The 16407-nt window shown below is 46.7% G+C and overlaps 1 protein-coding gene across 2 annotated transcripts in view; it reads right to left on the minus strand.

Moving 5' to 3' along the window:
- DPYSL3 (dihydropyrimidinase like 3) overlaps positions 1-16407 on the minus strand; it is a 105121-nt gene that overhangs the window by 42647 nt on the left and 46067 nt on the right. The window contains exon 1 of one of the 2 annotated variants that reach the window (XM_079772959.1): positions 15930-16181. The exons of the other annotated variant lie outside the window; for it this stretch is intronic. Within the exon in view, the coding sequence (XP_079629085.1) occupies positions 15930-15968 (39 nt within the window). The 5' untranslated portion in view covers positions 15969-16181. Of the gene's footprint in view, positions 1-15929; positions 16182-16407 lie in introns of those variants that run through there. 2 annotated transcript variants of the gene reach the window in all.

A 16407-nucleotide genomic window follows, 5' to 3' on the forward strand; every position in this document is an offset into this window, starting at 1 on the left:
TGCTTTAACTACCTTCCTATAAGAGCCCAGACACACTTCCTAAGATGGAGTATAGGGAGAAGAGGGAATGAAGGAGATCACTCTTTTTCTGGCTCTTCTGTTGTTGTTAATCCTCACCTGAGGATATTTTTTCCATTCAGAGAGAGGAAGAGAGAGAAGAGAAGAGAAGAGAAGAGAAGAGAAGAGAAGAGAAGAGAAGAGAAGAGAAGAGAAGAGAAGAGAAGAGAAGAGAAGAGAAGAGAAGAGAAGAGAAGAGAAGAGATCGATGTGAGGGAGACACATTAATTGGTTGTCTCCTGCATGCACCCCTACTGGGGCCAGGGAGCAAACCCAAAACCAGGTACGTGCCCTTGACCTGGAATTGAACCCATGATCCTTTGGTGCGCAGGCCAATGCTCTAACCACTTAGCAACACCAACCAGGGCTTTCTGATTCATTCTTGACGCAAGAAGCAGACGGTGATGACTGATTCTCTTGGTCACAGCCATCTATGTGCCTAGAAACCTGCATACCTACATCTCCACTTTCATTTGCTAGATAGGTGGTTATTTTACTCTTGTGCCCCAAACTTCTCCAAGTTATATTAACAAAGAAAACTACAGATGCTCTGAGAACAAGGACTTCAAGAGGTCAGGCCAGCTCCACTTAAATACAATTGAGGCTCCACTTTAGAAATGATCAGAGTCAGCAGTTAATCCTACAGGGAGATGTTTCTTCACCTTCAGCAGAGATCTAAGACTGTACACAACGGGCACCTCCTGGAAAGTACAAGACTGCTTTTATTTGCAAATATCACACTGACATTACAGGGATATGTGCCCTGCAGCCTTCCTCCCTCCCTGCACAGCCATGAAGCTGTGCTCTTTCCAATAATCACCATTTAACACTGTATGATTCTAACACCAGCAGAATCATCTTCTTTTGCAAAAGTTCCAAAATGTGTGTTCTTTTTGTTTCTCTGCTCAGAACGGTTCCAAAAAGTGCTGTGACTACTGAACAGCTACCGTTGTCCTGAGCATATCAAAGCAAGATATGGCATGTATTAAATGGTGTCTAAAAAACAGCAAACAAGCTACAACTCTTGCAAGTCCCTCCAAGTCATCTCAGACACAGCCGTGTTCATGTGTTTTATCACTTTTGTCCCTGTTATCCCAAGTCTTTTCATCTTTCATCCATCACTCCATTCATTCAAGGTTAGACTGAGCTAGGCCTTGGTGATACAGTGAAGAACAACACAGACATGGTCCGTATCACCAGGGAGCAGTATCGTAGCTTCTGATAATACTGTTCCCTAGATACCATCCTCCCCAAACCACTTAACCCAAAGAAACCACATTAGTTTACAATAAAGGAGCAGTGTGCCTGTCATTCCTTTATTTATCCATTCATTCCTTCATTTAACGGTTGTAAATGCCTCCTAGTCACAGGACTAGGAATATAACAATGAGCAAAAGAAATTCCCTGCCATTGTACTGTATGGTTGAAAGGGCAAAGAACACACAAGCTATGAAATGAGCGTAATTTCGACAGTCTTAAGTGAAATTCAGAAAGCGGGTAAGAAGAAGATGGAGGCTTGGAAGAGAATCCGGGTCTGCCTCTAATGAGGTTTCAAAGGCTTGTCTGGGAAGCTGTCCGCTGGACAGAGCTCTGAATGATCCGAGGGAGAAGTCAGGTAATGAACTGCTCCCCAGTTAGCGGGAGCGGCCAGTACAGAAGCTCTGAGCTGGAGATGGACATGGCAGGTCCAAGGGGAGTGAGAGGGGAGGATAGCTGCTGCCAAGTCACTGAGGGGCAGTGGCAGGATTGGAGTCCGGAGACATGGAGTCAGGGCCAGCCCACGTGGAACCCTGAGAGCCATTCCAAGTGCAATAGATGTATTAGCAGAGGTGTGATTGGATCTGATTTATACTTTTAAAGGATCACATGGGGTGATTCAACTAGGGGGGCCTTGCAATCAGATGACAAAGGCTTGAGCTAGGGTGATGAAAATGGTGGGAAGTGGTTGAATTAATTTTCTAGTCTAAAGGTAGAGGCAACAAAATTGCACAGCTATCATAGTCTAATATATAGTCTAAGACTGGCTTAACTGGGGCTTAACCCCAGCATATGTTGAAAACAAAGCCCAATGAACTCTTAACTTGATTGTGTCTTCTTACTAATAAGTGGGTTTAAACCTATACATTTAAGCACTAACAGACCACACAACTTTGAACCAGGGAGGACACAGTTGTGAGAGAGCCATCTACATTCAATCTTTAAAGCCGCTCATATTTCTCCTATCATGACAACTGGGTTTACCAGCAGCTCAAGTTAACTGGAATTTGTTTCTTTGGTAAATTGCATATTTCTCAGGTCTTATTCTTAAAAATACTTCTGAAATATGTCACTGTAAAATTCTGGCATAGACAGTTTCCACATCTGCTCATATTACAGATGTATGGATCTGGTTTCCTGCTTTAGCAAATATGACCCAGTGCTGGTAATAGATACTCCTTTGATGGGTTAGATGTCTTCAGAGCCTAGGGTCCATCACTACCAACATTAATTCTTTATTATGTGTATCTGTCTGTTTTAACATGCAACAGTGTAAGCCACTGGGAAGACTTAGTCCTGAAGCTCAAATACCTTGGTTATCTTTTTAAGTTTCCCCGATGGCTGTTTTCATTCTAAAATCAGGGACCCAAAATTTCCTGTCCAATCAATTAAGCAGATTACAGGTCATTTTTTAAAGCTAACAATAAGAAAAAAAATATATTAACTTTAAAAAACTTGATAGCAATGTTTACTAAACAGCTTAGATTAACTTCCTCATTGGGAAGGAGCAGAGTGTTCTAAGGGAAGGTTTTAAAGTCAGACAATGGGGTGAATTTGGAGCTAATTGCACCAGCTAGTTAATAACCATGTAACCTTCTGAGCCTCAGTTTCTGCATCTGTACAGTGGGTCTGATAACTATAACCCAGGCATGTTATAAGGATGGAATGAGACGCCGTATATAAAATCATGCCTGAAAATCAGTTAGCATGGGCTCTGGCATGGCATAATCCCTTGTGAATATTAATTATCTGGGTTTCCCTTTCCTGTTTGTTGAGAACTTCCCACCTTTGATGTTAGTTCTGTGTTTCTTAATATATTTTTATTATTTTCAGAGAGGAAGGGAGAGGGAGAGAGAGATAGAAACATCAATGATGAGAGAGAATCATTGATTGGCTGCCTCCTACATGCACCTTTCTGGGGACCGAGCCTGTAACCTGGGCATGTGCCCCAACTGGGAATCGAACCATGACCTCCTGGTTCATAGGTCAATGCTCAACCACTCAGCAACACAGGCCAAGCTGTTTTTGCTTATCCTCACCCAAGAAGTTTATAGAGAGGAAGGGAGATTGGTTGCCTCCCATACTCACCCTAACCTGGGATCAAACCCGAAACCTTTGGTGTATGGGATGATGCTCCAACCAACTGAGCCACCTGCCAGGGCTAAAGTTTTGAGTTTTTATATGTCTTTGTTCTTAACTTCCCCCCTGGATTAGTTTGCCAGGGCTGCCATACAAAGTATCAAAGGCTGAGCGCCTTAAATTTAAACACCAGAAATTTATTTTCTCGCAAATCTGGAGGCTAGAAGACCAAGATCAAGGTGTGTGGGGGCAGTTGGTTTCTTCTGAGGCCTCTCTCCATGGCTTATCAATGGCCCTCTTCTCCTTTCTGTCTTCACAGGGTCTTGTCCTGTGTGTGCCTGCGTGCTAACCTCTCCTCAGAAGGACACCAGTCCTACTGGAGCAGGGCCCACCCCCATGACCTCATTTAACTTAATTACCTCTTTGAAGACCCTATCTCCAACAGTCACATTCTGAGATACTAGGGATTAAGACTTCAACACATGAATTTTGAGGGGACAAATTCAGATCACAACAGCCCCTCACATTCCCCCATCCTCGTCAAAAAGAGTGTAAGAAAAGCACTGAATCAAAGCAAGAGAAATGAATCCTAAGCTTTGTGTGTGTGTGTGTGTGTGTGTGTGTGTGTGTTTTGTTTCATTTTTTTCCCTTTTTTTAAAATAGGACTATTTTGCTGTGTGACCTTTGGCAAATTATTTTCCCTCTTTGGCCCATATTTTCTTAATCATTAAAGTGAGAGGGTTTAGAATAACGGATTCCTTATTTCTCTTCCTGCCCTTATCCAAGCAAGGCTAAGCTTTTCCCACAATTTTCCCAGCAAAAAGGGGTCTGAGAAAGAGCAGGCAATGAAGTAATTGAAATAAAACTAAACAAAATGAAAACATACCTTCTTTGTGGAATAAACTGAGGAGGAAGCCTCTGGGAGCAGAGGATTCTATTCAATTGCTTTCAAACCTTCTGAGTTGTTTAAAGCCCTTACTTACTCTAAGGCCATAATTTAAAGCAATTTAGTTGGATAAGCCAGAAACCCCCACTCTGAGTTTATCAATATCTCCAAACAAAGTAATCTCATCAGGCTTTGGGGCATGGATTGGCTTTGAGGGGCAAGGGTGTATGATTTCAAACAAAGGTCACCTTGAAAGAATTAAGGGGTGGGGTTAAAAACAAACACACACACAGAAAATGTCAAATTAAAACCAGCTTCCAAGCGTATAGGTTAAGCCATTAGGGAGACGGGGGGGGGGGGGGGGGGGGGGGGGTGCGGGGAAAGGACTGGGCATGTTTCCCTTCCAGCTGTGTAGCTTCAGGTCCTAAGACACTGTGTACCTCTGCAACGTCAACAGCCTCAACAAGACGGGGAGGCAAGCATGGGTGCTGGTGACAAAACAAAACGCTCACTTGAGAGGGGAAACAGATTTCCTTGGAAGATGGCACAACTGCTGAAGCAATCGGAGCGCTAACAAGAGGATAAGACTAAGATTAAAGATAGCGGGATTCAGGTCTATAGTCTGATACCCATGAGCTGAGCCACTTTGGGCAAGTTATTCCACCTCTCGTCCTGGGGTAGCTTTGAATTTAACTTCAACTAAAGAGCAGCACCTGAAAATGAATCCAGCATTTCATTGTTGTTGTTGATGCCAAGACCTTGGAAACCACCAAAAAAAAAAAAAAAAAAAGGAAAAAACTAAATAAAATGGGATTAATTTAACCAGATCCCCAAGCACAGGGATAATATGTAGGTATTCAAACTTACGTTAAGGGAGACTATTTAAAACATGGGAAAATGTCTTAACATATTGTGGAATGAAAAGCAGGATGTGAAACAACATGAATAATATATGGTACCATTTTAATAAATGACATATATAGTCATAAGAATGGTTAAGGGGTGATCAGGCTGGCAGGCAGAAGCGGTTAGGGGCAATCAGGAAGGCAGGCAGGCAAGCAGTTGGGAGCCAGCAGTCCTGGATTGTGAGAGGGATGTCCGACTACCTGTTTAGGGATCCGATTGCCCACCGGGATCGGGCCTAAACGGGCAGTCGGACATCCCTCGAGGGGTCCCATATTGGAGAGGGTACAGGCTGGGCTGAAGGACAACCCCCCTCCGTGCACGAATTTCGTGCACCGGGCCTCTAGTATAGTCATAAGAAAAAAAGTCCTAGATGGGTGTGTTCATAACGTTTACAATGTCTAGCTCTGATTCATTTCACGTTAGCTTATTTTTATTGTCCTCATTTTGTTTTCTTGTGGGTTTTTTTGTACATATTTCTATAACTACTCATACATATTTTTGGATTTGAAAGAAGTTTTTTTTCTACTCAATTGTAAAATCTCAGTGCCCTACAGTAAACCAGATGCCAGAAAAAGCCCTAATTCATTCAGCCCTATTTGGGTCTTGGTTTCCTCATCTGTAAGGGAAGGCTAAATTAAAATCATCTCTAAGGAGGCTCTGATGATGAATTTCACAGAGCCAGGTTAAGTCTAAACCTCCATGGAATCTTGCTTAGGATTTACCAAGAAGCTGGGAAGGCCCAACTGGCGTGGCTCAGTGGTTGAGCGTTGACCTATGAACCAGGATGTCACAGTTCGATTCCCAGTCAGGGCACATGCCGACGATGCAGGCTCGATCCCCAGTAAGGGGTGTGCAGGAGGCAGCCTATCAATGATTCTTTCTCTCTCATCATTGATGTTTCTATGTCTCTCTCCCTCCCTCTCTTTTCCTCTCTGAAATCAATAAAAATATATTTTTTAAAAATAAGCTGGGGAGTGAGTGCAGCATGGGGTGTGGGATGAGAAAGTGGCATTCAAATCCCTGTTAAGAAGAATCCCTCATTGGTAATTTTGCTACTTCAAGCAAAAGAGCTTTCAGTGCTGGTGGGCGAAGGGGGGGGGGGGGGGGGCGGAGGGGGTGCACATCCCTGGCAAGTTGACTGCGTAATACCACAGTGTGGAGCTGCCCGGAAGCAAGGCTGTTCCTCATGGGAAGGCTGAAGAGCTTCCAGCACCAGCCAGTGCTCCTGCGTGGAACCCCAAGCAGAGGAGGGCACCCCCTGGCTCCCATAGCCAGAACTCCTCACTCATGCCTCAGGGGAAAGAGGGATAGAGAAGGACTTAACCCTTCACTTGTAGTAAGTGAAGTCCAGTCTGAACCAACATCTCATGAACTCAGAGGTGGGAGAAGATAAGAGAAGTTAGAATTCAAGGTAGCACCATATAGTGGAGTTAAAAATGTGGGCTCTGAGTCAGTTGGAATTTTGGTTCCACCAGTTAAGGCTTTGTGTGATCTCAGGCAAACTTCCAGATGTCTTTACATTTCCTCATCAGTACAATGGGAGGCCTAGTTGGAAATCCATCTACCAAATTGAGTTGTCTGAAGGATTACATGAGATAATGGATGAGAAGCACTTACTGCAGGATACAACAAATGCTAATTCTTGTTGTTGTTATGTTCTAAATTAGATGCTCCTGTGATAAGCATCACATGGCTAGGCCCAGAGTCGATGGTCAATAACTATTCATTCAATCAAAAAATAGCAGAATTGCCGAAACCGGTTTGGCTCAGTGGATAGAGCATCGGTCTGCGGACTGAAAGGTCCCAGGTTCGGTTCCGGTCAAGGGCATGTACATTGGTTGCGGGCACATCCCTGGTAGGGGGTGTGCAAGAGGCAGCTGGTCGATGTTTCTCTCTCATCGATGTTTCTAGCTCTCTATCCCTCTCCCTTCCTCTCTGTAAAAAATCAATAAAATATATTTTTAAAAAATAGCAGAATACTGTTATTACAGCTGATTATATTATATGCTAAAGGCCCGAAGCACGAAAATTCGTGCAAAAGTAGGCCTTCCTTCCCCCGGCTGCCAGCACCAGCTTCCCTCTGGCACCGGGACCCGGGCTTCCCTCCTCCGGCTGCCTGCAGGCACCTGGGACCCAGGCTGGCTTCCCTCTGGCCCAGCTTCGTCAGGAAGGACATCCAGAATGACATCTGAAAGACGTCCGGTCTAATTAGCATATTACCCTTTTATTATTATTATTATAGATGATACACTCTAATACATAAAGTACTTCAAATGCTTTCTGATCAAAGGGTTTAGGTTCCATGAATACACTTTCATTTTGCCTCCCATCATAGATGCTCCTTTTAAAAGGATCCAGTCATTATTAGTAAACATAGATTGTGAGGCCATGAACTGTACAAGTTTACAAACAGAGATGAGCTTGGTAAAATGTATTCCACTGTCCCCTCCCCTCAAACCAAAGAATGGATGTGAGAATAAAAGCCAATAACAGGAAAAGCTCCAAATAGAAGCCTAGAGAAAGTTGACATATATGTTAAGGTGAGGAACTAAAAATCTTTAAGGAAATAAACACACAAGCAAACAAGCATGCCATTGAAAGGGCCAGCCCTGACAGGGAAACACAGAAGAACCACGGGCCGCTCCTTGACCGAGCTTTGTGAATGGCGGAGGGGGCTGTCCACATGCAGACTGGCCTATGGGATCGCAGCTGATCACTCTAGTGACTGTGCTTTCTGCGCCAAGGCAGAAGCAGCTTAAGTTAAAATCTGTGTCCGATCCTGTTTCAAAAAGTCATGGTGACAATTTTCTCCATTTGGACGAAGACCTAAAGGTCCCTGTTAATTCTTTTAAATCATTTGCAGCACGAGAAAGGATGGTTCTGCTTGCAAGCAAGAAGTACCCAGGCAGGCCCCTGGAGCAGGCTGAGAATGAGACCCGATGCAGAATTTGGGAGGAGAAGAATGGATGGAGGCCAGAAACAAGAAGTACCACTGATGGATGGCCTCGCTGGCACATTTGCCCGTCAGGTCCCCGGCTACAGTGAACTCTGCATTTTCTACTAAAGGAATGTCAACCTTCTCTTGGCTGGTGATCTTATTCTAAAAAGTTTTCAGTGACAGGGAGGATGGTGTACAAGCACAAACGCATGCACGTTCTGATCATTTTCTCCCTTGAAATTATTCCCGCAAAGTAAGTGTTAAATGTATCCATTTATTCAACAAATACGTACAGAAGGCTTAATATGTGCCAAAGACTAAATACTGGAGATTCAGTGGTAACAAAACAGAAACCATCCAGCATGGAGCATCCATGGCATTACTTGGCCTTTGGGGAGGGTTATTTCTAGTGGATGTCAGCCATCACATTTAACATATTGGCCAGGGCAGCTGAACAGAGCTTGGTGAGTATATACAGGCCACGGGGAGTTGTTTTCTGTTGGTTGTGCTTGTTTGTTTGACCAGTCTAGATGTGGGGCAATTGTTGGCTTTGTGCCCTTATCCATGGTAACCTTATCCGCAAGAGAGACTGTATGTGCCAGCAAGTAGATCATGGTATCACTTTAATAACACTCATTTGAATTAATTCTAACACTCTGCTAAGGAAAGAACCTACCAGTCATCATTATTCCATTTCTCTCCTGCACAGTCTATTAACCAAGTCCTCTGTCTGAATGAGAAAAAGGCTGGGATTTTAAGGGTAAAAAAAGCAACCAAAGACCCTTATATCCAACACAGATGTTGGCTGGTCTTGCTGAGCTTAAGCCAACAACTGTTCTCTCATCCATTTTCTCACTGCTCTCCCTTCCCTGGTGGGGAGGGCTTAGAACTCCTCTCTGTGAATCTGGAACTAAGTGGAGAGGGGCTGACCGTGATCTCATGAGAAAATAGAAGACAAAATACAAGCTCACGGAGTCACTTGCACTGGCAGGGACTTTAGGGATCATCTAGTTCAGTGCCCTCGCTTGACTGGTACAGAATCCGGGAAGGATAATAAGGGTTGGCCCAAAGTCCCAGGTCAGTGAGAGGCAAGGACAGGCTGAACCACAAGGTGCTGACACTCCATCCGGGGTTCTCTTCCTTCCCCTGCATCCCAAAACAAGAGGGATCCTTTTCTCTACTAGTCAGAGGAACTCCTCTCTTAAAAGATAAAATCTCATTTTATCCTTCAAATCTCACTGTCCAGTGCTTCCATAGGAAAGAAAAAGAGATTGATGAAGCCATAAGAAACGTGTCTTTGAATTCCAGATGTCCCGGTTGGGTTCCTGGGCCGCCGGAGAGTGGAGCTCCCGCGTCTGGGTGTGTCCAGGGTCTGTCTCTCTGCCTGGCTGGATGGGAACAGGGAGCCTGGCTCTGTCCATGTCCCGGAAGAGGACAGGGACACAGAGTGAAAAGGGGCGCTGGGCCCAGATCTGCACTTAGGCAAGGGAGAAAAGCAGCATCTGTTTTTCCATCCTTTTCCACTCATACATGCTCCTGGGCAACAGCCAGAAGCGAACTCAGACAGCTGGCAGAGCAACGCATGGACCACTGTCAGGAAGCCGTGCACTCGGTTGTTGTTCCAATGGTGATGTGATAGGCTTGGCCAGGCCATCCCCACTCCTTCTATCCTGTGAGCGCTGACCGTCATTTGTGAGCTAACAGGAGTGGACAGCTGGAGGTGATGGGAGGTGGGGATAGTCACCTGTGGGTATGGAGTTACTGCTTTCTTGCCTGTGAAACTAACTCACCTCTGGAGGGATCCATCCCAAGATCTTGCTTTTCCAGCTGTGTGACTTGAGTCAAGTTACTCAATCTCTCTGAGCCTCTATCCAGACCACAAAATGATGGTGAGTAACTGTAGCTACAGGAGTTGTCACGAGTTAAATGAGATAATCCATGTAGTGTGTGCTAAGGCACTGAATAAACAGTAGGCATTTAATAATAACTCCACTATGCTTTGTCCCGTCTTTCTAACCACCGAGTTCCCCCCAATCTAGACTAGGGCCAACGGAAGAGGTCAGGTGGGGAATCTTCCTATCCCACTAAACTGTTTTTTGGTCCATTTCACAGACTGAGATGGACACATATTGAGTCTGATGAGAGAGGGACTTCACAGGAGAGGAGTTGGAAAAGAGAGGAGCCTGTTTGCCTGGGTTGTCCAGGGTCTTTCCCATTTGCTTCGCACTAGCCCACAGACAATGGGAGAACAGGTAGAGAGGGGCATTCATTTGAGGAGGGAGTAACCAGGGAGCAGTCCAGGCCTCCGGTTAACGTCCATCCTCGGCGGCGGCGATGACATATTCAAATCTCCAGTCCCCTTATGATTAGAAGCGCTGAGTTAATCAAAGACGTGCACATTTCCATCCCAGGGAGACAGTCCCACGACTGTAAACATATTGTCATTTTTTCAAGTGCAATAAGCAGTCATAAGTAGTTCCATGAAAGATGTCAATACATAAAGAACAGAGAGCCTGTTAGGATCTGAAGAGATTTTTGTTCTTTTTCAAACTCCATTTCATTTTTTTTCCAACTGAGGAGAAAGGGCAGAGAAAAAGCCACTGGACAGGAAGTTATGAAGAAATTGCTAGAAAGGGGATTTGTAACCTGTGTGGCTCCAGGCTAGAAGCTGATCAGGACAGAAAACAATCCAGTTCCACTAAGAAAAGTGTCCTTTATTTGGATTGAGGGAGAGTCTCTGTCTGCAAGTCCAGAGGCGATCTAAAGGCCTCTCTTAGATGGGCACAAATGAATGCCAGGATAATTCTGAGGAACATTGTAACATAACTAGAGCAGGAAAAAAAATAATGGTTTTTATATAACATTGTGCTCATTTTTGTCTGTTTTTGAAAAGTAGTATTTTTTTTAAAGTTTCCTAAGTAGTCTCTTTCTACTCTAGACATTGTCAAGTCTTCCTTTATTCATTTCCACATTCCAGAGTGGTTGAGATTGTATAAATAAATCAGTGTTTACTCTCTTGGCTACATCCGGGGTTCACAGACCACTTTCATGGGCACTCCTCATTTGAGCCTTTCAGCAGCCCAGTGAGATAAGCAGGATGGATTTTTATTTATAAACTGACAGCTCTACCACGGAGACTTGAATATTCTCAGGAAACCTATTTCCTTAGAATTCCCCCAACAGCCCAGCTGGCTCCCTCTGTTACTAATAGCTCTTTATTCGCCTGAGGCGTTTTGCTGCTCTTTGAGAAAAAGAAATAACCTGGCTGAGAATCAGACCTGCTCACATACCTGCTCAAAATACAAAGTACAATGAGCACCCCAGGCAGGGCCTGGGCTGAGATGTCCATGATCAGATACCTAAGATGCTTTCCATTCCTACGTCTTTGATAGTTTTCCTCTGTCTTTTACGCCAGAATTGGCCTTACGTGGACAGAGCTGACTTTGGATGGCCTCTCTTCCTTCGGCCTCCCAAATCCTAGTCCTCCATCTCCTCATATCTGCTCCCAATCCAAAGTGGGAGGAAGAGGAAGACATAGATCCAGGGGCGGGCTGCACTTTCCCCTGCTCCACTGTTACAGACACCTGGGTATCCCCCCAAGTCCCTAAAGCATCCCCCCTCACTTCTCCTCCAAAACAACTCTCATGGCCCCCACAGCGCTCACAGTCACCCCCAGCGCTCAGACTAGGTGCCCTAGACAGAACTCTCCAGGTCCCGTTCCAACTGAGGATGTAATCCGGCAAGTCCCAAACATCACACACAAATGGCCCAACCTCCAAGGCAGGGGAAATGCACTAATTATCTGCCAGAAAGTATTTACAGAAATCCAATTAGTATTTGCAAAAAGCCAGCTCTCTGGGATTGGTCTCCCAGAGGGAATTCGGGAGTTCTAGCTACACCTTTCAACACCTCCGCTGCAGGTGCCTCTGGGCGGCTGTGGCTGTACCAGGGCGGCTGAGGTTGTGCAGTCAGACACGACCTGGATTTCATTTCCAGCTTTGCCCCCGAAGTCTCACTGTGTAACACTGGGTAACTGACTTCGCCTAGTTATCTGTGTTTCAACTTCCTTAACTGTGAAATGGTTTTTTTGCGAAGACTGCTAAGAGAATACATGGAAAGCACTGGAACCTACACGTTAGCTCCCTACCCACTCCTGCGGTCAGCTTCAAGTTGTAGCTTGTATCAGAGGAGAACAATGACTGTGATTATCCAAATATTCTGCCTGTCGCATTGATATGGTAGCTACCACCCCTAAAATTGGCATTTGTATTTAGTGACCATAAAAAGTAAGAGGGACCATGTTACAGAATTGGTTGACAATGACCAATGCTTCACAAGTCCTACCAGGAGTAGAGACTGTCTGAGTCTTTCTTCCAAACCATCTGCCCCACCAACCCCAAGCAACAGCGATGGCAGAAGCAGAGACATGTACTTTGATTTCAGCTAGGTGTACAGGTGTGCGTCCTGCCTCTAACACTGTAGCTCTGACCTGGGCCAAATGCATTGGATTTTCAGGTAGTTTTTTTTTAAATCTGCACAATCAGGATAACTGTAGTACCTCTCTCAGTGTCGATTCAGGGATGCAATGAGACAATGCATGAAATAAACACTCAGTGGGCGTGAGCTAGTCTCCTCAGGATCACTTTTTAATTCATTTCTTGATTTACCCGATCATCATTGGGTGTCCATGTATTAGGCCCTGTGCTAGTTAGTGGAGACAGAGGTGAATGACAATACAAGGGCCCTGCTCCAAAATGCCAGTGTCTGACATCTAGAAACTAGGACTAGTCTTGAGGAAGGCTGTTCAGGTCATGCACACAGACAGATGACCTCGGAAGGCACCACGACAGCTGAGGCCTGAGATACTCACAGGGAAAGCCCCAGCCCATTCTCCAGCCACAGAGAACCCCCCCCCGCCCCCTCCCAGGAAACCCATGGACACAGGGCAGTGAGAGGCTTTAATCTCAGGAGGGCAGCACAAATAGGTGGGAGGAAAGACAACAAACAAAACCTTTCTGAGGCCCCCCAAATTGTGGCAGGCGGGGGTGCCTGGGAAGGTAGAGGGTGCAGGGCCAAGAAAGATTGTCCTCACCCATCCTCAGATTAAAGTGACATTTCAGCTACTGGGTGGGGCAGCCTTCACAGGAAGGAATATGGAGAGGATAATAAACTTCATTCAAATTCCACAATCTTACCATTAAAAACTACTAGGATTGACAGTAGGGAATATATGTTATCTTTAAATCTTTAATCATATTTTCTGTATATATATATATATATATATATATATATATATATATATATCCATGTTTTTATGTTAACTGTGGAGATAACCCTTGTATATGTGGATAACCATAATCATCTCTAGACTGCAAAAGTAGAAAAGCATTTTATTCTGAAATAGAATCCTTGTTCGTGGAAATACAACACAAAGCATAAAAAAAATCTACAAATGAATTTCTTGCTCCCATAGACCAGCATCCCCCTCACTCCTGCCCTATCCCTCTAGCCCCCCTCCCCTTTCAACAATGAATTATCAGGCAGCCTGGGTTGAAGAAATTCACAGCCATTGTACATTCCTGTCACAGCTGCTGGAGACACAGCCCCAGCTTCAAGCGGAGGCTGCTATGCAGCACCACGCCCCACGCGCAGAGAGAAAGGATGGAAGCCGCACGGAAAATGAAGGATGCACCCCAGGGAAGAGCATCCAAAAGGAACAAAAGGGAACCCCTTGCAAACCTGGCCCTGAGATTAGGACACAGCCACACACATGGTGGCTTCTACGGCAGGTGAGTTATCAGGGCTAAATTTCTGCATCTTTCCTTCAGGGTGGCTTAAATGATGCCTAGAAGAATGGGCGTGGCCCTCAATGCCATATCACAGGCTAAGTCCCTAAGAACCATTGCAATCTTCAGACTAGGGGGGTGGGGAAATCTATTCTCTGCTTACCCCAACCAGGAGAACTGGCAAATGCACACTGGATGTAAGGCAAGTGGCATATATGCCCCATACCTCCTGTATATATAGCATGACAGCTGGGCGCATCTCCTCTGAGTTAGAGAAATAAGTATCAACAGTGAGCTTTTGTCCTAATCAGCCTTTTCGTTTTTACTATACCCTCCACAGCTCTTTGCAAAAGCAATTGGCTCTGAGAATATACTGTGCATTGTAAATGACCTACAATGTGTCTTCAATAATGTGAAGTTAATGGCATCAAGTAATGAATGGCAAAGAAGGATGGGTTTACACCCATCCCCTCTACCTGACAAAAGGACCCCTACCCATCCCAACGCTTTCCCTGGGGGGAGTGTTTCTTCCCTGGGACCAGGTAAACAGCAGCAGGGGTGGGGCACACTTGTGTGGAATGAAGCGCAAGCGCATGAAAAATGTAGGATGCTGCAACAGAAATAAAGCACTTAGCCAAGTGCACGGGAGGCAAGAACAGCTTCCGGCCGCCTACCGAGGGCAAGGTCCTGCACGGCCATCACCACCGCACAGGATGTTCCAAGCGCAACCGAACAAGTGCAAGCAGACCCATGCCCACAGCAAAACCTAATGAACTGAGGCCAATTAAGTGCAGCAGCAGGTACAGCTCTGCCCTAGGGCAGCTGCAGAGCCTCCCAGGGGCCAGCTGATCACTTCCTTTGTTTGCCCTGCAAAGATGGAGTAGCCACCCATCCCCTTACTACACACCACACACCCTGCACACACACACCCCCTTCACTCCAGACAAAGCACAACTGCACTGCTCCGCGCTCAACTACCAAATGTCAGTGGGTGTCCTTTTTGTTTTGCTTTTATTTTATTTTATTTTTTTAAATGCCCATCCTAGCTTGTGGTATGGCCCTTCCTTGGGGGGGGGGGGGGGGCATCATTTCAGGATATTCTGGAGGCATCCCGGCCCAGGGCGCGGTATTCTGCGGCGAAAGCATCTTGCTGGTAGGAGTAAGTGTGCTTCCATACCTGACAATGGCACCTCCCCTCGCAACCCCGCCCAGGGCTCGCCCGGCGCAACTGACACCCGCAGGCCCAGGGTGGCTCTGTCTCGCACACAATGGCAGTTGGACACCGCATGCACACAGCATGCGCCTGCGATTGCAAACTAAAATCTGCTCTAAAAACTCAGCCTTTTCTTGGGATGGGGAGGAGAAATGACATGAAAAAATGTAAAATGCATCGAGGGGAAAAAACCAAACAACAAAAAAACACAACAGTTGTCATGCCCGCTCCAGCCACGTCTATGACGCACTGAAATATGAATCGGGTGAATGCAGGCAAGAAGGGGACAGGGTGAGGACGGGTGGTCCAGACACCCCGATCACCCTAGCGGCCCGGCGGGCAGCGCCACGGGGCTGGAGCTGGGAGAGGGGCGCGGTCCGGCCGCCCGGTTCCCTGGGGAAAGGTGTCACCCCTCCACACCCCGCCCCGCCAAAAGCCACCTTGGACAAAAAGCACCCCTGGCCTGGGGCGGCGCACCCCGACACCCCAAGGAGGAGCGGGGATTCAGGGACAGCCGTGAGCCCAGGGTTCTTGGGGAACTACCGGGCGGTGGGAAAGGAGGCTACATAGTCCTAAATTCTCCGCGCCAGTGTTTGGGTTCCCTTTGTTTTGTTTTGTTTTCCCCAAGCCCCAGGGTCGCTCCGTCTGGGTGGCGCCCTCCGCGCCGGCTGGACTGACCGCCGCTCTCCACCCCCAGACCCGGGTCTCCGTCCCTCCCCGGGGACCGGACCAGGGATCCAAGCCGCCCCGCCCGCAGCGCAGCGGACCCGGCGAGAGAGGGAGGGAGGCGGCGGCGCCCGGACTCACCGTGATCCTCGGGATGTTCTTCTTGCCTTGGTAGGACATGGTGGCGGCGGCGGCTGAGCAGCGGCGTCCCTCCCTCCTGCTTCGGCTCCGGCTCGCCCGCGCCTTCCTCCGCGCACAGCGCCCCGCGATCAGGTGGAGCGAGTGGTGCGCTGGCCGCGCCGCCGCCTCCCCTCGCCTCCGCCCCCCTCCCGGGCTCCCGCGGCGGCTGCCAGAGACAAAAGTAAATCTCCCTGGTCCCCCTTTCACCCTCGGCCCCCCCGCACGCACAACCTCCTCCACTCGCGTTCACGCCCGGGCGTTTTTTTTTTCTTTTTCTTTTGCGGTGCCAGCTGGGACCCCGTAAGACAAGAATGGGAATGGCTGATCCGCGACTCCTCCCTCTTCTCTCTTATCCCTATTGATTTTCCTCTTTGCATCTGCCTCACCCACTTTTTCTTTTTCTTCCTTTTTTTTTTTTTTTTTTTTTTTTGGTGACTTG

Source organism: Cnephaeus nilssonii (assembly GCF_951640355.1).
Source record: "Cnephaeus nilssonii genome assembly, chromosome: 5".
Taxonomy (NCBI): domain Eukaryota; kingdom Metazoa; phylum Chordata; class Mammalia; order Chiroptera; family Vespertilionidae; genus Cnephaeus; species Cnephaeus nilssonii.